The 26,399-nt window shown below is 32.7% G+C and overlaps 1 protein-coding gene across 1 annotated transcript; it reads right to left on the minus strand.

Moving 5' to 3' along the window:
• On the minus strand, positions 1 to 25,354 carry LOC148600982 (uncharacterized). Its single transcript, XM_088556336.1, has 6 exons — positions 24,146 to 25,354; positions 16,039 to 16,170; positions 15,651 to 15,762; positions 13,952 to 14,050; positions 1,572 to 1,663; positions 1 to 655 (listed from the first exon to the last, which is right to left on the minus strand). Exons 1-6 carry the CDS (start codon positions 25,352 to 25,354, stop codon positions 68 to 70), a joined length of 2,232 nt encoding a protein of 743 aa, XP_088412462.1. The 3' UTR covers positions 1 to 67.
• Between the last annotated feature and the right edge of the window lie 1,045 nt (positions 25,355 to 26,399).

Below are 26,399 nucleotides of genomic sequence, written 5' to 3' on the forward strand. Positions count from 1 at the left end.
TACATTTATTCAGACAACGTTTATTCAAACGAGTAAAGATCAAGTATTTTCCATGAAGTTCACTAGATTATTCGCTGTAAATCCTCTCTTTGTCTTGACTGATTTCCAAGGCTAACTGATCACTTATTACATTTGGGCTGTTCATTTTGCAACTTTGCATTTCATTAAACTCGTTTGCTATCTGATCAAGTATCACTATATCATTTACCAACTTATCTACAACTTTGGACACTGTTTTGCGTAAATCATGGTCATCTTTATCTAGAGGTTTTATGTTATTTGAACCTGAAAGTAACGTCTCTGATCCTATTGGCTTTAAATCAGTAGCATTAGCTTGCATGGTTGACACTGTTAGTTTTTCGTTTATCTTTGTTCTCTCAAAACCGTTCATAGAATTGATTGTATCCCTCGACTCGTTTTCTACCCCGACACTTAAGTCTGAAAGATTTTGTTCAGCTTTGTTTAGCGATGCATTCGATTTACGAAGAGATGTCTCGTGTTCCGAGAAAGCACTAATTGATGTTATTTCGGACATCAAATCTTTCTTTTTAACTTTTGGCTTTTTCTTCGGACGCCATAAACAAACCATCGTGTCATTAGCTGTTGCCATGTCCTTTCTCCCTTCAAGCCAAAACGTCTCCATTAACCCCTTTCCCTGTGACAGAAAGTACTTGTAAAATGTAGTGTTTATATTTTGTTATAAACATTTTATACGTTTAAGATTTTTCTTTCTGTATAATGCAAAATTAAGACGATCACTTATTTCAATCTCAAAGTTTATTTTACAATGTAGACGGTTGTACACATGTTGCATTGCACACGTGATTAGCATGTTTATTGTATTGAATTACTAAGCCACAAGTTCTTTATGGCATGATATCGCTCTGATAACGAGAATTCAAATAAAACACGTAACTTGTCAATTCAAATGTTCCTTGTTAACGGTTAGGTTGAACAGGAGTTTCCTATCCCTTTTCAGCTTTATACCTTTTTTTGTGCAATTGTAAATTGATTTGTTTCTATTTCTGATCTTTTGAGTTAAATAATGACTATGCCCTATTATTAAATGAAAGAGGTGTTGAAATTGTCACAAAACAACTCTTATATGAGAGACTAAATTCATTTTTGCAGTTTGCATTGCATAATGATTTATGAATGCATTGAAGAATGTGCTGCAATTGATATTTCATGGGTTGGTATCTTTACCAAAAGGCACAAAACTTCATTTAAAATAAATGAACCTGATTGTTCAGTATGAAGTGTCCGTTTACAAAATGACAAACAATCCATATTAGTCAAAAGATATTCCCGCTCTTAAACTGAAACTTTTACGAAAACAACGGCGGGTTGCTTCAAGGTTCAGGATATGTTCGCCTTTGAGCACCTGAGTTTAATCCTTGTTTTAGTGGGGTCGTACTGTTTGTTTTTTATGTATATACGGTTTGTTGTACGATTTTTTTATCCACTTATTTCTTCTTGTTTTACCTTTGCTGTTGTGACAATGTTTGTATGATTCAAAGATCAAAGTAATATAGTAAAGCAACGTTTGAATTATTTTAAATACTACAAACCTTAATACTAATTTCTCCTCTCGATGAAATCTCATATAAATGGGTTGTGTCCAGGATATCCCGAGTGTCTTTACTGATATGTATTTTCAGTGCTGAAAACAGATTTTGTTTCACTTTTATGATAACAAGTTGCATTTTGAAAACAAGATAAAACCCAATAAGACTTGATAAAATGAGTAAACTTGACTTAATTTTCGTCAGAAGATTACATGACTTTGTGTCTTTGTTCATTAATTGTGTTTTGTGATAAATATAAAATATCTTAATGAGCTACATTTACTTAAACAATGAGCCATTTAAAGAAAAACTGAACACGCATAAATGACACTTACTACTCTAGCCATAGCAGAGAGAGAGAGAGAGAGAGAGAGAGAGCAAACTGAAAATAAGTAAATGTGAACGGACCGACGAACGGACGGGCAGACAACGTGATCCCCATATATCTCCCCAAGGCAAATGGCTAAAGAAATACGATACACAGTATGCAATTGTAGAGACATTCATGTATTCATAGAAAGTTTCAATCTTAACGTCAAATTAGAACCATGTTCATATATTCATAGACAGTTTTAATATTAATTGCAAACTTCGTATTAAAAATTGTAGTTTATGCACTGAACGTTCATTAAAATACCTTTTTATGGAAGAAAATTTCTACTGATTCTCAAAGGCCTTTATGACAGGAAGAGATAAAAAATTCAAGTTAAAAAGACGAAGAAATTTTAGGGCGACCTATATTAGCGTTTCGTTAACATATGAAAATAAATCAAGTAAGAATATAAGATTTCTTCTTAGCATGCTCTGTTGTCCTTTTTATTTCCTTTAATGAACATAATAGTTTCATCATAGCATTTCTAATCCCATTAGAAGTAATAGTAACGATCTGTGTTTAAAGGTGGTATTGATTCTTTTAAATTATATTATCCCCATCTCGGATATTAACGGATGTGTGAAACAGTAACAAATAGCTCAGTGGAGCTTGACTAATCCAACATCTTAACATTCCATAATCCTGTATATATATTTTTTTGCTACTTTACTTTAAAAGTACCAGTCCATCTAAAATTCAGACACTGCCTTTGTAAGAGGTGATTCTTGGTGAAGAAAAACCCACTTAACAAACAATAATTTTTCAGTCTATATACATCCTTTTTGTATTAAAAGAAAAAGAAGAAGACAAAAAAAAAAAAAAAAAACCCAAAAACAGTGGTCTTTTCACAAAAAATCGTAGAGTAAACTTAGTCGTAAGTTATGACGTCATAATAAATAAAAGTATTGTGAAGTCATAACTTACGACTAATATTACTCTTACGAATTTTTGTGAAAAGGGCCATTTTACTTTTGAGAAAGTCATACATTCATCTCCCGCCATAATCAACGACTTCAAACTAAATAAAAAACATAAATCTTTTCTTAAAAGCGAAACAATCAAATGAAGATCAAAGACTGATTATGTGATCAGTAACTGTGTCTGAACAAAAAAATAAAACTAACTATTTTCCGTGGGTTTTTGCCATGCATGAATCGTCTCCTGTCTAATTTCTATAAAGACAGTACTCAACTTGAAAAAGAAATTTCGAATACCGACTTGTCAAACAAGGAGAATTTGTGAATTATACATAGCCGGGAATATTAAATAAAGATAACCGAAGGAAGGTGTTTCAAAATACAAAAGAAAGAACAATAAATAAAAATCGAGCAGCATAAACCCTTCTAAATACCTTGACGAACTTTAGTGCATCGAGAGTGTTGCATTTATATAAGACGTAGCGTACGGTGTTGGTGTCATTTGTGGTAACGTCGAATCGGCAAAATTTGACGTCTTTTTTGTATTTCGACGTACATCGTTCTATAATCTTGACATGTAAAAAGAAGTGTGCTTACTTAATTTTTCACATAAAATAACACACAAGGCATGTTTTATTATTTAATTATCCGATTCGATATTAATATTTCGTACGTTTCGTTCAATTGAAATGATCAGAGTACATCCTGACATGATAAATAGTTTGGCATCAAAAATGAGTTGAAGGAAATTTTATCCTATGAGAAAAATGTTAGGAATTATGAAAACAAATTTCGTGATGCGCTAAAAAGTAAAACGACCTCACTAATACAGAAAGCCAACAAACCTACAAGCAAAAATAGTCAGTAGCACCCTCCCCCCCCGGAAATCATATCGTGAAAGCGTATAAAGTGAATCTTTCCTATTTGGTTTTATATCTCTAATGTAGACGTATGTTGATATTTCCGAATACATGTATTCGTTTCTGAATTTTATAAGGTCTGTTGCTAAACATAAAACATTGCTAAAAAATTCGAGAAAACAAAACCTTGGCAAATCTCTATCTTTATGAAACTTTAAGAGCGAAATCTCTCTTTTTTATCATTCGACGAAAAAACTTGCGGTCGTATAATGTTATGGCACAGTCGTTGTCCGCGTCGTCGTCGTCGTGGTCTGGGGACACTTCGTTTCCGTGCGATGACTTTAGTTGTGGTTGAAGAATTGTTCTGAAATGGTAATATGATTTTACCAACAACTCAGAAGATTCCTATTTAATTTGGACTGTTTTCCCTGCTGCTTTCGAAAAAGTGACCAAAAAGGGTAAAAATACTTATTTTATTAGAAACCATGTAGGTTGCTTTTTTTCGATTTTAAATATTCTATTTTTTAAAGTGTTCTTTATTTAATTCGGCTAAACAAATGTACAGCAGATTTTATGTGTTTTGAACCGTTTTCAAGTTATAGGGGGTCAAAGTTGGGCAACGCCTAAAACATTTTCATAACTTTTTTTTGGTCCGATTTCAAATTTTTTTATTTTATTGGATTCTTCATTGGATTCCTCATTTTGTCTTTGGTCCGATTTGAAAGAAAAGTAAAAAACATATTTTGCAATGTTTGTACAGCTTATTATATCTTATAGCTAAAATAATTGTCAGGAGGTAATTAGACGATAATGAAATACGTTGATTTTACAATATTTCCTTGGCAAATGTGCAAGCGCGTGTCTACACATTTCAAAATACTTGGAAGCAGGCACGCTGATCCCGATTTCACAAGGACATCATTGCATATGAGCAGACAAGAGTACGCGCATTGCCTCTCTTTTCCCTGTTTTCTTTTCAACATTTCTTTCATTATTTTCTCAGATCCAAAGTATATTCACGTACGTTGTTCTTTTCTATGGTTTTATCATTTCATTTTTTTCTTTGGCTTAACAAATGGGTTATATATATAACCCATTTGTTAAGCCAAAGAAAAAAATTAAATGATAAAACCATAGAGGAGGATGAATACATTTATAATTATATGGAGAAATCGACTCATCACCATTTGCCTTTTTGAACAATTCGTTCGAATTTAGCATGGTGTACGCGTGAATAAATAAAATATACAAATTTTAGATGTTGTGACATATGGTTAGACAGAAACAAAATGCTGCGCTTAGATACATGTACCAAGTACCATTATTTTTAGAATATACTATTTGCAGCAAATATACATGTAAAATTCCAAATTTCATAGTTATTAGTTTACTCAAAGCTAACGAAAAAGCTTTATATAAAGACTGGGTATCATGCAACATGTAGAAAACGTCGGGAAAAAGACAACGTGACATCGTGCGTATTAATCTACTATTAGACAATAAAACTCATTAATTTTTTTTTAGAATAAACATGATATTCTGAATATTTATACAGTCCTCTTTTTTAAGCGTGAATATACTTTGGTAAAAATACTATTCGTTGTTATATTCTACAACCGTAAGCAAGAAAGTTGCCAATGACCAACGGCGAAAAAAATAAGATTTGTGATATAATTGAAATACGGACAAAAAGGCTTTTAACAAAAAGACTGATTGAACATTTTATATATATATATTCATTGGGGTTATGCAATAAATTGTTAATAAAATTAATAAAAGTCCCGATTAAAAAAAGCTGTTCGCATAACTTGAAAAAAATATCTAACACTTTGTCTTCAAATCGGCTTCTTTCCATTTTTGCAATGTCCACATCAACGGGGAGATGTTTGTGATATTGTAATACGCTTTGATAGAGTAATCAAGGGAACCAATGTTATAGCGGTAATCAAGAGAATGTAATCCAGAATGTAATTGATGTTATAATTACGTCATGAAAAATATGACATCGTCTGCAGCACAAACTGCTCTTTCCAAAAAAGTTTGTTTTATTTAAGTAGGCCAAAAAAACAACTTAGATATATTGGTGACATGGGAAGCAAGCATTTTTAATGTTACCCGTCCACAAATGAAAATGGACGTTCTTGTGATCGAATAATGCTTTCCTTCCACAATTAACGGCATCTTTCAAAGATTTGTGATTGTAATCCTAAAACAACAATTATTTTTGAACATTTTAATATCTATATTGCCTTTGATAACTCCACATTCTAATAGCAATATTCCGGTTTTCGTAACCAGCCCCAGTTCAATCGATTGTGACACCAACAACGTACGCAACATTATAACTATATTTTGTTTCCTGGAGTAAAATTCTAATTCACTTGTCGATGGGGAATAGGAGCTCTTGTATAATTAGGCGTTGTTATGATGAATTAAACATTGAAAATATTAAAAAAAGTATAAACACTTAGTCATAATACGTATACTATTCCATATAAAATTAAAAATTATTAGGTGGCACATCATAGGAATTGATTCCGTATTGTTGTGCGCTTTTTACTTTAAGGATTTATTTTTAACTAATTTTAGTATTTTTCTGGGGAGATAATATGTACTTAACATACACGATGAGTAGGAGAAATGAATAAACAACAAATGTGTATATTTTTTGCGAAAAAGTTTCGTTTCGTTGTAACCTTTAAGAGTGATCAAGGAAACCAAGATTGTAGCGAAAATCAAAAGAATGATCTCCAGGGAAAACGACAGACATGGAAAACAGACAAACACAACAAAGGACGAAAAGAAAACTTAAATAATACATACAAAGTAAAGAAAGTAAAAAGAAAGCAACTCGGTCCCCACAAAAAGTGGGAGCATGGACCAGGTGCACCGGTAGGGTTAGCGACTCTGCTTTTCTATAAACACCCACTGAGTTACGAGAGGAAACACACAATAGTTATTGTGGATTTTGTTTAGTTCGCCTTGTTATTCTGAATGCTATCTTCTTCAAAAATATACTTTTTTCCACTTTGAAGACATTCTTTCCAAAACAATGTTTCAAAGGGAGATAACTTATAGAAATTACGAAGAAAGTAAAATACAACTATTAAAGTGGGTTATAATAGATTTACTAGTTATATATCCAAACAATGCTTGTTATTACTTTAATCCTTTTATGCCAACTTTTAAGCAAGCAAATTTAATTACTTTAAAAGAGTAAACAAGGGAATCAAGATTATAGCGGAAATCAAAAGCATGTAATCCAGGGACAAAGACAAGACATGGAAAACAGACATACACAACAAAGAACAAAAAGAAACTAAAATAATACATAAAAAGTAAGAAAAGTAAATGAGCAACTCGGACTCCACTAAAAACTAGGATCATGGACCAGGTGCGTCGGTAGGGTAAGCGTCCTCTTCTTTTCTAGAAACCCTAGTGGAATTTTTCATAAAAAGTTAAGTCCGGGGTAGAGGAAAACATTGATCAAATCAGTTTCCATGGATACACTGTAATGATCTGCGAGTTCATGATGACGACCATAAAACTTCTGTTGTGATGACTTCAATCTTGTAGCAAAATAACCCTGTTCCAGAACCCTAATTGTAAGAAGTCTAGCGTGATACAAAAAGTCTGCGTAATTACGGCAAGCTCTGGCAAGCTTACAATATACAAAAATACCAGCAATACAAATACTGAACACTTCGGTACGCTCTACACGTGCCTCCGGTATGTTGTAAGGAGTACTGTAAACGTACTAATTTTCGCTATTTACGCGGTGATCAGAAAGGCGCGAAAAATAGTTAAGGCGAAATTGATTTTTAACACTATATAACGCTTATCCTTTTTTGAATCCGCGACAATTGATACCCGCAAATATGCCCACTTTACAGAATCCGCGAAAATCAATAAGTTTACAGTAACTCCTATCAGCTGTTTAAGAACAAAATAAATAAGAAGATCTAAATTCTTATAAATAAATTTTACACAAATGCAAGAAGTTCTCAAAATTGATAAAGATTTCGAAAGTAGAAGTGATTTTTGAATTTTTTATACTGCAAATTTCGGTAAATAATCTATGATATAAGAGAGTAATCAAGGGAACAAAGATTCTAATAGAAATCAAAAGAAAGAATATAATTCAGGTCAGACAGGTCCAAGAGAGATAAAAATGCACCTCCGATTAAGACTAATTTAGACTGTGTAACTACTTTAAAATGCATAAAACATGGCAATAATTTCTTATTCTTAATTATAAGTAATTTCCTTGTTTGGAGTAACCAACCATGTTTGATATTTACATAACAACAGTACTTAATTTCTTTCTGGATTCCGTACTACTGTATAAAGGCTAACAATCCTGCAAAAGGTAATTTTCATTGTGTTTTCTTTACATATAAAAATTCATTTTACAAATTGTACTTAAAGCCTTATTAAAATTATCAAATACGAAACTTTCGATAGATTGTAACAGCAAGCATTCATCTGTGGCTGTGGTATATTTATACGTTACACCTTTGCATATAAAACGAACAAAGCACTTGAATGCTGTGAATTATGTAATGCAGCATTACTTGGCTGCGTTTAGAAATAAATCGAGCAAATATGAATATATCAAATTAATCTGCAAATGTCAACTTTCCTCTGTGAAAGATAATACGTAGACATTTCGAAAGAGGAAAATAGCAAAGAAGTTTTAATGTACTAGAATCTCTTAATGCACTAAAATTATTTAGTTCGAACACGGCTATTTTTTTCTATTCAGGAAGAGTGAACGGCGTATAAGTCTTTAAGCTGCAAAAATATCATTGACGATGAATTTTCAAATAATCAACAATATATATTTATCATGTACTTTTTTTACTACCTATTTTCCCCGGTGCCCTGTTTTTGCTATTGTTGCAGTATACCGGAAAAGATGAAGGTGGAGGTTTAGCGCGTTATTAATCCTGGTTTAACCGATCATTTTCATCGGAGTCGGTACAGTTGCATTTGTTTTCAACATTCCGATTTTGCTTGTCATTGAAATTTGTGATATGGACTCTCCCTTTTTTTACTATTCCTTATGACTTCCGCCTAGAGTTCGGTATTTTTTTTATATTAATCTTTATATTGCATAGCAATGTCAAGTCAATTTTTTGCGACAACCAAATCTTTGTTTACCGACTACAAAGACTAATTGTTTTTTTTTCTGTGGCGATAGGGTGGTTAAATTAAAAAAAAATTCCAAACCTCAACATTTTATGACTGTCACAATTACGTCAGAAATAATTTCTGAAACAATTCTACAAAACTTCGTAAATGTCAGGCACATGCATCGACAATAACTAGTTACGTCAAAAATTTTCATACTTAAATAAGCATTCTTGGCTAAAAATGTACGTTGTCGATGCATATACTACTACAAAAATAATTCATATTGTAATAAATGATATGACATATCCATATTATTGACCATGCTTATTACCGCAGCCAAACTTGATATAAACCGAACATATCTGTGCGAGTCCGAGTTGACTCTCATTTACTGTGAAAGTATATTTATCCGTGGCTACCAATTTTCGTTGTTTAGGGAAAAAACGCTAGTTCGTAGAATCTTTAGTTTCTTGATTTGACAACTTTACCGGAGAATTAAGTGGGAAATGTCCATTCCGTTGAAAAACAAATTTCGTGGTTTGAAAAATAATGCTTTCACAGTATATGTTAGTATCATAACAAAGTGCCTTCATGTGGCTGTCCTCAGTCAGGAGATGTTGGTTATCAATGTGTCTTTGTGCCTGTCCTCAGTCAGGGGATGTTGGCTATCAATGTGTCTTTGAGTCGTTATATTACTTATGTTAGTTTGATTTTGAAGAATTATCATTGATCAGTTACCAATGTAGACCCCGATGTGGCAAAATCATTGTCTACTATACATGACAAGTATGTTGTCGTACCAAAAGACAAAGCCCAAAACAACATTTTTTTTGTCTGCAAAACGTTTTATATCCAATGATTATTATCAGAGGTAGACGTAGAAAATAATAGCAGTCATAAGACCTACACTGCTACCACTCTCTCCAAAGAAGAGATTGTGGAAAACCATAAATCTGTGCTATCCTCTTTTGGTCTCTCTACCAAGGACGATGATTGTGATTTACCGTCTATGTACTGGATTCCTGAACTTCACGAGAATCCATACAAACAACGTTTCATAGATGGATCTGCAAAATGTACCACCAAACCTCTTTCAAAACTTTTAACTTCTATACTCACAACTGTCAAAGAGGGTCTACAGTCCTACCACAACACTTATTACTCCCGTAGTGGTATTAATTCAATGTGGATCCTAAAAAATTCGAAAGACCTTTTGGAGACAATCATTTCAAGACTATTATCTGAAATGAATAGCATTAAAATCTATGATTTTTCAACACTGTATACTTCTATTCCCCATACTCAGTTAAAATCCCGACTTAAAAACATTGTACATCGTTGTTTCTCCAAAAAAGATGGTACACCTAGATACAAATATATAGTTCTTGGTAGAGATTCCTCAAACTTTGTAAGAAATAATTCCAAATCATCTTCCAAATATACAGAGGAAGATGTTGACAAAATGCTGGAATTTTTAATCGATAACATATTTATCCAGTGTGGTGGACGTGTTTTTAACAAACGGTCGGCATTCCAATGGGAACAAATTGTGCTCCTTCACTTGCTGACCTATTCCTTCACTCTTATGAGGCTGACTTTATAGCTGATCTGATCAGAAAGAAAGAATATCATTTAGCTAGATCCTTCAATCTCAGTTTCCGCTATATAGATGACGTATTATCTTTAAACAATCCTAATTTCGGGGATTTGATACATCGCATCTACCCAAAAGAACTTGAGATAAAGGATACTACAGACACTGTCTTGACCTACACTTAGAAATCGATAGTAAAGGAAAACTATTGACCAAACTTTACGACAAACGTGAAGACTTTTCATTCAGAATTGTTAACTTTCTTTTCATCTGTGGCAACATCCCTTCGGCTCCTGTGTATGGAGTGTTCATATCACAAACTCATACGTTATGCCAGAGCTTGCCGAAACTGCGCAGACTTTTTGTATCGCGCTAGAACTCTAACAAATAGGCTTCTGGAACAGGGTTGCGTTGCTACAAAATTTAAGTCATCACTACAGCAGTTTTATGGTCGTCATCATGAACTCGTGGATCGTTAAGGTGTATCCATCAGCAGCATGAAAACTGATGTATTCAACGGGTCATAGTTTTCCTTTCCTCGTTTGTCTACCCCGGATTGACTTATGAGCAACTCGGCGGGTATTTCTAGAAAAGCAGAGGACGCTTACCCTACCGATGCACCTGGTCTATGCTCCCAGTTTTTTAGTGGAGTCCGAGTTGCTCATTTACTTTTGTTACTTTGTATGTATGATTTTAGTTACTTTATGTTCTTTGTTGTGAATGTCTGTTTTCCATGTCTGGTCTTCGTCCCTGGATTACATTCCTTTGATTACCGCTATAACCTTGGTTCCTTTGATTACCCTTACCACTGATTACATTATTCTGTCGTCGGGACTTACCTTATCTTAAAGTGTGTTTATAATTATTGAAGACATCTCGATAGTTTACTATTTTGTATTTAGATTATACGCTGCTTCATTGTTTACATTTCACCATATCCGTTCTTTTTCTATCCTTTGTTGACGACAGAATACTAACCACAATATGTATATTTTATCAATCATTACACAAGACATTACTAGAGGGTCTAGTGTTTCCTATGACCATTCATTCAGCAGATGGCATTGCCTCATTGATATCAGAGTTGGGCACGGATTAGATGATCACTATGGATCATCAATCTGATACTGAACTTTCTAAAAACAATCGTCACTTAATCACTGGCACCCATGAATCATTTTACGGCACACCTGGACCATATTGTTCATATACATTATGTAGAATATTTGCGACAATATATCTCTTTTGTTTTTCTATCTGTCGTTGTTTGTTAGTCTCTCGGTTTTATATTCTCCCATATAAGTAGCAGTCTTTGTAAGAATGCAGATTTTGTAATATGTGATACACCCCAAAAAGGCTACACATTTTTATTTTACATATTAAGTTGCTTTATAGGTCTATATGATGGAATGTATAATTACCCATTCCATTATCTTTGCTCTCAGGAGTTAATCCATGTTAAAAATCCAACAATTTCTATTGTATTTTAGTGTCATTTACAGAGTTATCCCCTTGATTTTGAATTCTACAGTGCATTCTATACATTTCATATCTCCTAAGATCACGGGTTATATAAAATACCAAATATTAATTTCTGTTTACTAAAGCATTTTAAAAAAATATCAAAAATAAAAATATGTAGGCTTTCCAACCATGTATCACATTTTGCATGATTCTTAGCTGGAGTGCTACTTAATTACTTTACATAAGATCTTTATTTGTTGTTCTTAAAAGGTTTTCATTGACCTAAGACTCTGAAAAATCAGCGAGACATCATTCCAAAATAATTTTACTTCGATCAAACAAAACATCAATTAAGTTCATAGATGTTCTTTGTTTCGGAGTACAGATTTGAAAATCACACAGAGAAGTGATTAAAACGAGTTTATAACTACAGTGTTTTATAACATATCAATCTTTCATCAGCTATTGCAATATCATAGTAACATTATTGGTCAAGGATAGTCAAGACCGAATAAACCACCAATCGAAATCGGAAATATTATATATATAATAGCAACTGCGAAAGAGTAATCAAGGGAACCAAGGTTATAGCGGTAATCAAAAGAATGTATTCCAGGGACAAAGACCAGACATGGAAAACAGACATACACAACAAAGAACATAAAGTAACTAAAATCATACATACAAAGTAACAAAAGTAAATAAGCAACGCGGACTTCACTAAAAACTGGGAGCATGGATCAGGTGCACCGGTAGGGTAAGCGTCCTCTGCTTTTCTAGAAACACCCGCCGAGTTGCTCATAAAAAGTCAAGTCCCAGGTAGACAAACGAGGAAAGGAAAACTATGACCCGTTGAATAAATCAGTTTTCATGGTGCCTATATACATGAATTGCAGAGCATGATTGTGATCTAACAATTCATGTCCATTAACGTATGGTGAAAATGTACAAACAAAAATATATTTAATAAAAAAAATATTATGGAGATATATAATTACTTCTTCATAGAATCAACAATTACTGCTTAAATTATTCTTACCAGAAAATATTCAGCCAAATTGTCAGAAGATGTGAACATTCAGACGGTCATTAATGAGTTTCGTTAGAAAGTTCAAAGCATGTTTTCAGAGTCGCTAAGCTTTTTTTATGGAAAATTCTGGTTTAGAAAAAGGATAACTAATATCATTCAAATAATCTGATACTCTGTTTTGGAGTAAAAGTTGTCTGGCAGCACCACAAAAATATATAGATATGTAGATTACAGAAATGTGAATTTACATTATTGACATTTTATTCATTTACTTCTGTCTCATGCGGTACGCATTAAAAAAATAATTGTACTGGTAACTGCCAAAATATTTTAAATGACTAAACACTTAGTTAAAGTATCCGACAGAAGGTAGAATACCAAATATTTCAAAATAACCGGGGATAAAAAACTGTGGGAAATTAAAATGACAACATACAAATCACACGCAAAACAAATGAACTAAGAAATACATGAATGCGTCCACTAAAAACACAGGTAAACCCAAATGCTGTCAAAGCGAGCGAGGGAATTACTGTTTCTTGAAAGACTATGATAAATTGTCAAAGCAGTTAAGCACTTCTCTGTCTAACAATCAGGTAAAATGTGTATAAAGTGGGGCACAGGAAAAAAACCGCAGATCGATATTTTATTGCATTATTCAAGTATTTATACCTTATAACCTCTAGAAATAACCAACAAGGTTTTTTGTAAAGCTTGCTTTTTCAAGATATTGTTAGGTCAAGTGAAGTTGAAATGCACTATGGAAAATTAACAGGAACATGTTTTTCCAATATAAACAGTCAAAATATATCTACCTCACAGATGCTTCAGGATAACATGGGGTAGCTTTTTGGCTTTGGTTGTTTTCTGGGCGTATTAAATATATTTAGGAAAACAGACCATATTTAGAACAAATGATGTGTCACCCATTGCCTGAGTTTTACAGAGAATGGTTAATTCTTTACCATATAAAAATCATGTTACGTGTATATGAAAATAATATACATACGTAGACTGTTGCTTTCCATCCTCGAAGCTGTATTAACAGAGTCACCAAACAAGCAATACCTTGGCATCTTAATTCCCACCACCCCAGCAACACACGGTCCTACGAATTGATAAGATGTAGACAGCCATATAGAGTAGTATATACTATTTATAAACATAAAGTAAGCAATGTAAATATGTCTACCATTTTCTTTTATGAAACGATTTCTGGTCAGTCCCGCATTCTATGAATATGACATGTCAATATAGAGAAGGTTCATGCATGTAAACAGAGAAACCATGAACCTTTAAAATGACTGTTTGAATATCAGTCCACATAAAATTCAGACACTAGCAATGGTAAAGTGATTCATGGTGTAGAAAAACCCACCAAACAAAATATGCTTCTTCAATCTACATATGCTATATTTTTACATAGCGATAATTTATGTCTGCATTCAGATCTGTACTTTTGAGAAAATCATATATTTATCTCCCACTAAAATCAACCAATTAAAAAAATCAAGAACAATAACTCTTGCAAAGTGCCAATTTCATGTACAATCTATATATTTTTATCTCAAAAGTGCAACAACCAAATGAAAAACTAAATCTTGTTATGTGATCCGTAGCTCTTTCTGAACAAGAAATAAAACTGAATTCAGTGGGTTTTTGACATGCATGAATCACCTTCTGTCTGATTTTTATGAAAATTGCTACTTAAATAGAAAATTATAAATGGGGCAATAAGTAACTGTTTCGGTCAATACTAATTCCAGTCAACTGAAGTGACCGATTAATTCTATTGCTTGCAGTTTTGTAGATATTGTCATTGTGTAATATGTTCAGAGCTTACTTTAGAGACTCTGAGCGTTCTGTAATTGGATGGCCCATCATATCTATATGCTGAGTGTTGAGATATGCTCTGAGCTTACCTCAGTAACTCTGAGCGTTCTGTAATTGGATGGCCCATTATATCTATATGATGTGTGTTGAGGTATCCCATGAGAAAAAATGTAATATTGAGTGAATTTTATGGTGTGTTTGCTTGTTGTTTCAGTTCAGTTTTGCCTTACATTAAAGGGGAAAGGTTAAGACCCTATTAAAAAAGTAGTTGAACCCCACTATTTTCATACGCCTGTCCGCAGTCAAAATTATTTCGTTTTTCTTTGTTTATTTTGAAGAAGTGTAATCGAACTGTCATCGTTGATTTTACTGCCTTTGTTAACGGGTCCTTTCAGATCTTACTTATCGCCTGAATAGTGCTAAAATATTGCGTTCGGGCATTAAATCCCAATGTTCGATCAATCAATCAGAGCTTATTAAAAAAAAAAGAAACATACACATATTACACGGAAATATAATGTAGATTTGTACATGTAAATAGAGAAACTAACCAACTTTAAATTACATATCTGCTAAAAATTAAAAACAAATATAAATAAAAGTAACTGTGTCGGTAGATTATGATATTTGTCAATGTAAACCTTAAAGTCTTTTGCGGAAGTTTAGTGTTTTGTCCTTTTCTTTTTAAGACATGTACCAAGAAAATAAAACTGTTTGAGTATTGATTATTTTTCATACAAAATGTGTTTCAGAGTTGCTCGCGATCAAACAAATTTGAATATGATTTTTCGAACTTGCCAATCACGAAAAAAAGCAATGATTTACAATAATTTTCTATTATAATGTACAAAATACAAGAGAGATAAAGAAAATACCTGAATGTATCCCAACTCTAATCTTGACATGCTCATCTTTCTTGTGTGGAATCTTAAGTTGTTTAATGGATGATACTAAATCTATACCCATAGTAGCAATTTCTCCCGCATGCTAGAAATAAATATAATCATTATTTTTGAAACGCAACAGTCTCGATTGTAACTTCAGGACCCGGTTTGATTAAATCTTCAGTAATTTTTGTCAAATCGTAAATTTCGCCCAGTCAGATTGCTTGAAATCATAAATTTATTGATGCTGCACCGTTTAAATTTCAAACGAAATCTTACTTTTAATGGGAGTTTGTATTCATGGTTTAATCTACACCATGAAAACCATGAAATTGGGAACCCATGGTTGACTGATAATTATTTCTTTGATAATTCGTACCTTCATTCCGTTCCGATTCGGGACACCACTTGCTACCATGTAAGCATCTCCTATAGTTTCTACTTTATAAACATCATATACATCGATACGCTCATCAAACATGGAATACATACTGTTTAAAAATTCGACAACCTGAAACCAAATTCGACAGTTTAGTTATATGCGCTACCAAATCAAATAGATTGTCGTGCTATTTTTTTGTTGCATTAATCGATTACTTTTAAACGGATCAATTTTCGCGTTGGCTATTATTGTTCGAATTTTGTAAGCTGAACATTTATTTTCCCGACTTAAAACAATAATAAGTGTAATAGAAATTGAAAACTAATTTCGCTTGTCTGTTTTGCCCTTATCTGTCCATCGATAATATAGCAAAAATTAGTACACTGCGAAAATTAATACGTTCGCAGCAATCTCTGATTGTGTTTTCACAATTTACTCGATAGTGAACCTCTTGTCTGTAACCAATTGGTCGATCCGTCCGTATCGCTAAAATTTTCGAGTCCAAAAATCAAGACTTTAACTGTCATACTTTAATTCAATGATTTGGACCATAATTGAAGGTAAATTTTTGACTTATTTTAAAAGCGCGGCGAAATGTGTATACAATATTCATTTTGATCATTTTTTTTTACAGTTCTTTATTTTTACAATTCAAACTGGTTCCATTTCTGACTTTATAACAAAACGTATGCTGCAATTATACAATTACAGTCCACAACAAAAAATGCAGATATTTGATTTCAATATTTCTTATCAATTTAGGTTACAGACCACCAATTCAACCAATGAGTATTTGGAACGTACGTAAAAATAGTCCTACGCAGAAATTACCCCTGTTCCTCATAGTGCTGTGAAAAAAGTTCTGAAAGGAAAAACATTTCTGTACATTTTATAGGTGCATTTTGCTTCTTGTGGTGTGAAGCCTAATCTCAGTAATGATTTCTAAACATACCCCTATCTTGTGAAAACACTGGGATTTCCCATGTTATTTATAGACCCTTCACTTCCGATGACCAGTACTGCACTGCAAGTCTGCTAACCCCACTTGCCAATTTGAGGATTGTGAGCTGACATATGTAGAATTATGCTGATATATAGTCCTCTGCAGGTTAAAGTCAAGGTAAAGTCCAGAGAAGCCATTGAATATTGTGAAATTAGCATAGAAGCCTATGGGAAGTGGAATTAGTGGTTTCTAGCCTTAAATCAGTTCATTACGCATTTTGCAATCCTCTTTAATGAACAGATTCTCTCGCTTTTTTAAAACTTTTTGGGGAATATCTGTACAATGCATAATTTCAGGGGCAAGTATGATTCAATGTAAAATGATGCAGAGTAAAATTAATTGATGGACTCATTGGTTATATTGTAGTGTCTGATTCCTTTGGGAAGATGTATATTATGAGAGAACACTTCTTTACTGGCTATAGTGTAAAAGGTTTTGAAATTATGGCGGTAAATTTCCAGTTCAAAACGAAAATTACCTATTGATACGTCTTTATTTTCTAAAAATTTCAACAAGCTTTCTGATTGGATAATTTTTTGGGTCTTTTTCTCATGGACCAAATTTTGTAATATGACAGTGACCCTATCAACCTTTTTGGATGAGGTTATTTCTTCATAGACCGAAAAAAAAATATAACAGCCATTCCTTAAATATCACCTGACATTAACCTTTATTTTGAAACATAAAACAAGAAAATTGTGTTAAAGTGGTATCCAGTGATTTTCTATTTACTCAACCTTAATGTCCGAGCAAAAAAAGAGGAGTGGGCCCATATTTATTGGATCTGCCTATGAACGGTATATTTTTTGTTTCAGAAATATGTTCCCCTCAATTGAAAGAAAAGACAAGGTACGATAAAACTCCGATTTTTGGAGTTTTTTCTTATGTGCTTTTAAATTTTCACAATTCTGTTAGTTACAGTTTTATAGAAGCCTAAATATGCCAAAAAACATAATTGGGATCAGAAATGGCTTCCAATTTCAAAGTCTTTGGTATTTTTTGGCGTGGATTTAACCCAAGACATTCCGCAATGAAGGCGAGCACTTTATCACGAACTGACTGAAACGGTTTTCCATGAAAGTAAAAACGTCTTTGACATAGGGTTTAGTCATATAATTATTAAGATAACTTAAAGGCTTGATTGTTAATTTAGTTTGTTTGATCTTTTGTTTTTAGATTTGCCGATTTGACTTCCTTTTATCCACTTTACGTTACTTAACATTTAGATAAGTCATTAAAAGAATTAATTGATCAAACGTACTGTAACTTTGTATCACGGAACAAAACGGTAGAAATAGTATCGCTGTTATATCATTTGCAATTACATGCCAACTTTAATAAAATGATCATTTTAAATTCTCAGTCGTGCAATTGGTATTGTTTTCTTTTGAAAACGTGATACTTTGTGTTTTTTTACCTCTATTTACAAATAAAAAAATCCAAAAACAAACAATAACGAAAAAAAAAATGAAATAAACACATATAGCCTTAGCGAATGCTATAAACCATAAAGTAAATTTGTTGCAAGTCTCTTTGTATTAATATTTAAAACAATATATATCTACACAGTTACCTGTTCACCGTCCATCTGCTGATCAGTGTACTGCAGATGTAAAGTGAATGACCATTTAAAATCTCACAAAGAGACTTGGTTTGTAGTGATAGTATTGATGATAATTTATAAGAATACATACCATACAGAGATACATGTAGAACTCGCAAAAGTGTATATGAAGAAAGACCGATTTAAACACAAATGCAACAAATTAATTTGAGATAAGTAATGTAATCTGATTGGTTAAAATAATAATTTTGTTATATCTCAATGGATAAAAAATATTGACACGCCCCTATTCAGTGAAATTCAAAGCTACTTTTCTCATGTTTAAAGATAAAAATATGCTTTAAAATAAATTTATAAGAATTGGCTATGATACAAATTTACGCACTTCGCGCAATAAATAATATGCAAATGGAAAATTATGTTATTTTTCAATAGACACAATTTTTATTATTGCCAATTTTTAACTGTTGAATTGTTTCAGAAAATGGAAAACAATTTTAACGGAAACAATTAAAATTTGCATATGTAATTTGTCCGTTCTCATTCATGTTAGGAAAATTAGAATCGCAGTGTGGTAACATGCAACTATTTATGAACTTTCAGATAATTTGTTTGTCTTGTTCCAAAAGAAGGATCAAAACCCAGTACAATGATTAGATTAATACTGTGGAAGTTCGTCTGTAATGTGTGTGTATGTGATGAATTGATGTAATAATAAAAATATGCTTTGTAATGTATCATACTTATTACATACACCTTTTCCATCTCTGTCGGGCATCTTTCAAATGAAAATTGGTATTGTTAATGCGCAGCTTTAAGTCGCTTGAAATTACATTCTGACATAAAAAAAAAACAAACAAACATCGGCATGCCTAAAATCACCTTTTGTCTTACATTTATAAATATAAAAATGGCAGTTGCGGTGTGGTAACCAACGCGACAGTCATCCACAAAACGTCAAAGTCAATTAAACTTCTACTGGTCACAACAATCTTCAATAATGATGGATAAAACCCATACCATAAAACAAGCTGTAAAAGGCTCCAAAATATATAAAGTGAAAGTACCCATGAAGAACGAAAATCAAAGTGAAAGTATTAGGAAAAAGGAAAACAAATAACAATGAATACGAAGAAAACGACAACCACTGGACTACATGTGCCTGGGTCGGGATAGGCACGTGTATAAAACACCGTTTCTTGACTTTAAGTGGATGATTGTCTCAATGAAAATCATACCATATCTCCTATTTTTATATTTAATTATTCCTATTGACAGAGTTATAGTTTGGTAACCATTTTTAGCTAAGCGTTCTATATATGACGGGGCTCGATCCTCCCGTAACCTGGGACAGTGCTGGGAAAGTATAAAAAATAGAACTAACTATAAAAATGTATTGAATTCCGATATCGGATCGATACAGAATACAAATACGACAATGGCAACAAATTGTATCTACTTCGAAATATTACTCGTTTTTTTTTATAAGATAGAAAATAAATCTTTTATAAATCCAAAAGCAACTGGTAAGTACACCTTGTCAAAGTTTGGAATTAATCATTTTTAATTAAAACTTTTTGTCAGAACGTTAGTTTAGAACTATTTTAATCGAAAACTGTGGAATAATCGATGATAAAGAATGTTCTCGGATTCTTTCAGTATAAATCTATGTACAATGTACCCAACTGTGTAAAAATAACCAAGATTTTTTTACTCCTTTGCTCGTGTGTCTGTCATATTGCGACGTGAAATATAAATTTACTAAGTATATATAGGTAAAAATCATATAACCCTATGTCTCAACTCTCCGATGGTATCACGAAATTTGAGGTAACACTCAAATTTAAAATTTGGAATTATACAAAATATGTACCCCACCCTGCGAAATATCGCTTAAATTGACAAAGTTTCCATGTGAAAACCCCTGGAGTATTTTATGCTTCAGTAAAAATGGTATGTTTGGTAATTCATGTACAGTACCATCAAAATTGATACTTCTGAGGTCCTATTGATGACCTGTGGCATTTTGATAGTCAGAATTTACTAAACAAAATAGCATTTTTGAATGGACCTCAAAAAGTACATATATTTTTCCCGATTTTTTAAGGTTCGATTTATATAATTATAGATTTATATAACCATGTTCATGTGTGTGTCCTAATATGAATTTAATGAATATTACATTGAAATATTCTCATATGACCATGATGACGGCATCTCTTGGGTAATATATTCTACATAAAGCATGGAATCTTCATTACTTAAAGGTTTTGTACATTATTGGTGTTAAATGACTTAAATTTGAAAAAAAAAGACAAAACACTATAGATATAGGAATATAAGCATAAAGTTTTTGATACAGAACTACAGTTAAAGCTGTTTATACAGTGAAACTTAACTCGTTTGAACTCGGATGGCTCGAAAACCCGTTATTTCTCGAACACAATTCATAGTACATGGGCTAAGATAACCCCCAGTGCACATCCCCCACTCATCAACCAAAATATGATTTTCAGGTACCCTTATACCTCCCATTTACGAATCTTTTTGTCGCCAAAAAATATACTAAAGCATTTTTTGTATTTTTTGGCTACTTTTTATACCTCGTTGAGGCAAAAATCTATTTTTAAAGTTTTTTTTTTGTTTCTACGAACTTCTACTTTCTACAGAACGCAGTAAACTGACATATATATATATCATCATGTAGCCCAAAAAGCATCAGCTTTACAATAGTACCAAGAAAGTTGCCATAACACTCTGGGTTTTGTAATTACTGATGAGTTTTTCATAAAATTGGGAATTTTCGGATTTTAATATGTTCTTCCATTTCGCCTGTAATAGACAATGTTTTTCAAATACCCTACTTCGAACAAGCTTTTGTATATTCAAACACATTTATGTAGCATCTTACCTTTCTGATGAGCCTAGGCAATGCACAATTAAACATATTCCAGGCCATTTGGGCGAAAAAATGGTACCCCTGACCAATAAAGTCTGCCCCAAAGTGAAAGAAAATGATCGTTTATAGCATACACGAACTGTAAACATTGTCTATTTGGCATTTATTATGAAATCTTCTTGTATCAATCACGTTGTCAAGCAAAATTATGCTTTCATTGTCCCGAAGACGACGAAATATTACAAAAAAGGAAACTTAAGAATAAAACGATTATGACGCATTTTAGCACGTAAATTGTATAATATTTGTTTAAAATATCACAGTTTTGACATGATTTGATTTTGTTTGCTATCATTTTTTTTTATACATATAAGGTGTCAAAGGAGCAATTACGATGAATGAGAGGCATACATATATCCAACATCATTTAAAAATGCTAATCTACCACATATGAATTCTGGGTTTATCACGGAAATTTTAGTAGGTATGGGGTACCATTCTTTCGCCTTTATGGTTTGGAATACGTTAAACATCAGCACCATGAAAACTGATTTATTCAACGGGTCATAGTTTTCCTTTCCTCGTTTGTCTACCACGGACTTGATTTCTTATGAGCAACTCGGCGGGTGTTTCTAGAAAAGCAGAGGACGCTTACCCTACCGGTGCACCTGGTCCATGCTCCTAGTTTTTAGTGGAGTTCGAGTTGCTCATTTACTTTTGTTACTTTGTATGTATGATTTTAGTTACTTTATGTTCTTTGTTGTGTGTGTCTGTTTTCCATGTCTGGTCTTTGTCCCTGGATTACATTCTTTTGATTACCGCTATAACCTTGGTTCCCTTGATTATTCTTTAAAGTATATGATGCCTTGGCTCATGAGAAAGCTTAGATGCTACAAAGATGTGTTTGTATAGGCAAAATTTTGTTTGAAGTAGGGTACTTGAAAAACAAATGCCAATTTCCGTCGAAATGGAAGAAAATATGAAATCCGAAAATTACCCTTTTTATGAAAAACTCATTATTGTCACATTAACACTGAAAAATACGAGCTTGAAATGAGTAGGTATATTGAATACATCAATAAGTAAAGCATTAAAACACAACATGTCTATTGTACTCCGATTTAATGCCAAAATTAACATTTTAGTTCATGTTGAGGCATTTTCATCAAGGGTAGGGTTGAAAAGTTTCCACGTATTTGGGCTTGAAAAAGTTAAAATATTTATTACATGGGCTCGTTAGAAAGCTAAGACACTATATAATTGTAATTGAATAAAAAAAAAGCTTGTTTGAATTATGGTATTTTAAAGAAATTGCCAATAATAGGTGAAATTGAAGAAAATATGAAATTCAGAAAATTCCCCTTTTTATGAAAAACTAACTACTGTCACATTAAAACTGAAAAATACGCGCCTGAAATGAGAAGATATGTTTAACACATCAATAATTAAAGCAACAGTACCCAACATGTCTATTGTATACCGTTTATATATACAAATTATTAACATTTGGGTTCATGTTTTGGCATTTTTGTTCATGGGTAGGGGTGGTAATTTTTCACCTAACCTGACTTGGTAGCGTTTAAATATTTATTACTTGGGCTACTTTTGAAGCTAAAACACTATATTAATGTACCGTATTACACAAAAGCTTGATAGAACTACGGTATTCTGAAAAAAGGAAATAACGGGTGATATAGAAGAAATTCTGAAATTCTGAAAATTCCCTTTTTTACGATTTTATAGTAATCATTACCCCAAAAAGAAAATCTAAACGCCTTAATTTATCAGATATATTAGGAACATCATTTTCTTAATTAACAAAACTTAGTAGGAAGTAAGCAATTTCTAACGATAAAGTCAACTCGGACTAGCAACGAAATCAATTCAGAAGTCTACGAACTTCAATTTTCAACTCCCGATAACTCGAACACATTTCAATAGTCCCTTGCAGTTCGAGGTTGATAATTCCAAGATTAAAGTTGGAATTTCTAAGATTAATGTTGATAAATCCAAGATCAAAGTTGGAATTTCCAAGAATAAAGTTGATAGTTCCAAGATTAAAGTCGACAATTTGAAAAAAAAAAATAAATAAAAAATAAAAAAAGGATGGCCCTAATACGCTTCCGTAACATAGTTATGATATTTTTTTATCGCGATTGGTCTGTTTTTTGGAGTGGCAATGAATACTTACTTCATGTAACAATGCATTACATATATACACATGCAATTGAAATGGATTTCATAGTTTCAACGTGAAGTAAATTGGAATGAGAATATACTATTTTTACAGTATCTGAATGGGCAAACTTCCCACTTAATAGGGACAATAAGGAATATTGCATTGAACACGGACAATTGTTGAACGGAATGATTAGGCACATTTAAAGGTAAACAAAGATTTACTTAATTGGAGAATTCAGCATTTAAAAACAAATATAATACATAAACTGTTCTTACAATCAGTCTTTATTTCATATAGTACGACTTTGTATAATTTGGAAAAGGGACATTCGGTACACTGTATATGGCAACAGGGTAATGGGAATGGGACACGGTGAAAGGGCATGGGTATGGGGAATGGGGAATCGGGAAGTTTATCCCATAGTAGAGCTTTAGAATTAAATATTGATAGCCTTACCTGCATTGGGCTACTGGCGGCGGCTATTGCAGTAAATCCAACTACATCACTAAAGAATATAGTCACGGACTCAAAAGTCTCAGCAAATACATGGCCATTTCTTTTTTTCAAATGGGACACGACAGTCTTGGGTATCATCTTGTATAAGAGGTCTTCGGCTGTTTGTTTCTCTTTGTCAAGTTCATCGGTTTTCAGCTGTATCTCATCTGCAAACGTAACCATGCACTTATTCATGATTTTTGTTGTCTGTACCACTGCGAATAACATGGCTACGGTAAAAATACACATGATCAAAACAGATATAATTTGTCCAACGAAGAATTTTTCCTTCCCAATGGTATGAGCGTCTATTTCTAATTTTAGTGTTATTAGTGTATTAGACAAATCGTTCATTAGAATATTTATTTTTTGTAAGTATTCATTGAAAGATGTTTGGTTAAAAACAATATCTTGACACATTTTGCTACTTATTTCTTGAACATTTGCTTTAAATGAACTTGACAAAGAAGTTAAGCCGTCAATATCACTCAATGCACCTTGCTTTTGAAGGGAGTATTTACTTTCGTCCAGAAGATTGTGTGAATCGTGCGTTAGACAGTGATACAGTTCCAGCAAGGCCAGACTTCCGGATTTAACAACACTGTAGAAGTAAATATACTGGGTAGGGTTCTCGAATTGGACGTCAACGAGATCGGTTCTTAACCACGCCAAAGTTTCGATTACAACTGTCTCAACGAAGTCTGAAGCATGATCCTTGCAACTATTAAACAGTGTATAATTGCATAATTTCTGATAAACCAAAGATATTGAGATGTCTCTGCAAGTTGGTTTAAAAAGTGTACTACGATCCGTAAGATGGCGATGCAGATCTGTTGAATTATCCGAAATCCGACCAATTGCACATTTTGAGGCAAATGCATAAAGTATACTGAAGAATTGTTCGCTATTCTCTTTTGCTCTTTGAATCATGCTCAGGCTATAGTCGGCAGATTTGTAGTTTTGGATGTTACTGATAATTATAAAAGTTGAAATGCTAAAAATGAAGACAACTGATACTGCACATATTATATAAACTTTGAATAAATACAGTTTGACTGACTTCCCAAAGAGTGAAGGATTTAATTGAGTAACTTCAACTTCCTTAATTAATCCAATTTTTTTCTTCTCTTTAAAGGGAACAATAGCATTTTTCTTCCAAATATTAAACATGATGATTTTAAATACACGTCCGGTCGTTTGAGATATGATCTGAGAAAAATCCACTTTAGTACAGTCTTACACTCTTAAGGTTTTTTTTATGTTTTCTCACATTAACACGTTTAACAGTTATCGACATTAAATGCATAAAATACTCAAATAAATAATATGTTCATACTTTGATTATTACCAACGCCGTATCCGTTTTTCCAAAGAATTCAAAGTAGACAAGAAAATTCAATTAAGTTTCCAATAGGTAAGCGCAGAATTGCAGTAGATACGTACCGATTCCAACCGTTAATGATCCTTAATACGGTAAGAAAACAAGAAATTTATTTTAATTCACTGCAGATATACTGAATCACTAAAGAGTTTGATGACCATTATTAAATGTCATTTTGTCATGCGAAACCCATCCAAGAACTCTAAGTCATTAGGCCAATTTCCATGGAAACAAATTTGCGTCTTTGTAATATAATTTATTTTTCATGTTATTTTTGCATTTAAACGAAGCGCTTTTTAAAGTCATGCTGCTGAAAGAAATATGGGTTTATATGACCATAGACTACTTATGTTTTGCTTTTAAGTACCATTCTGTGTAAGAATCAGGCAATGGGTGGCACATCATATTTCTCAATTTGGTCTTTTTTGCCTTAAGTACATTCAATACATCTAGAAAACAACTGAACAGCTAATTAATTCTGGAGCATTGGTGACGTAGATATTTTTTGACTGCTTATATAAGGGAAAAGTTTGGGAATTTTTCCCGCCATTTTTTCCGTAGCGCACTTCAACTAAATTTGACCTATCAATATCTTAAAAAGGCAAACTTCAAACACTGACAGTAATTTCTGAGTTTATGAGGTATAAATACTTGGGTTATGCAATAAAATGACTGTGTATTTTTCTTCGTGTGCAGCACCTTATACACAATTTGCCTGATCCTTAGACGGAGAAGTATTTAAGTATTTCACCACACGATGCCTATTCCTAAAAGCGTTATAATGAACTTAATGACATAACTCAGCATGACTTATTCAGTACAGAAGAATCGTTA

Source organism: Perna viridis, chromosome 12 (genome assembly GCF_037379345.1).
Source record: "Perna viridis isolate PV_CMFRI_1.1 ecotype Kerala chromosome 12, ASM3737934v1, whole genome shotgun sequence".
NCBI classification, from domain to species: Eukaryota; Metazoa; Mollusca; class Bivalvia; order Mytilida; family Mytilidae; genus Perna; species Perna viridis.

Bases quoted from the DNA above. Each gene is read 5' to 3' on its own strand.
- LOC148600982 (XM_088556336.1), bottom strand. From the start codon at position 25,354: ATGTTTAATATTTGGAAGAAAAATGCTATTGTTCCCTTTAAAGAGAAG. The intron at 15,763-16,038 runs GTACGAATTATC...ATTTATTTCTAG, and splicing joins CGAATCGGAACGGAATGAAG to CATGCGGGAGAAATTGCTAC. The intron at 656-1,571 runs GTTTGTAGTATT...TTTCTGTCACAG, and splicing joins GAGGAGAAATTAGTATTAAG to GGAAAGGGGTTAATGGAGAC.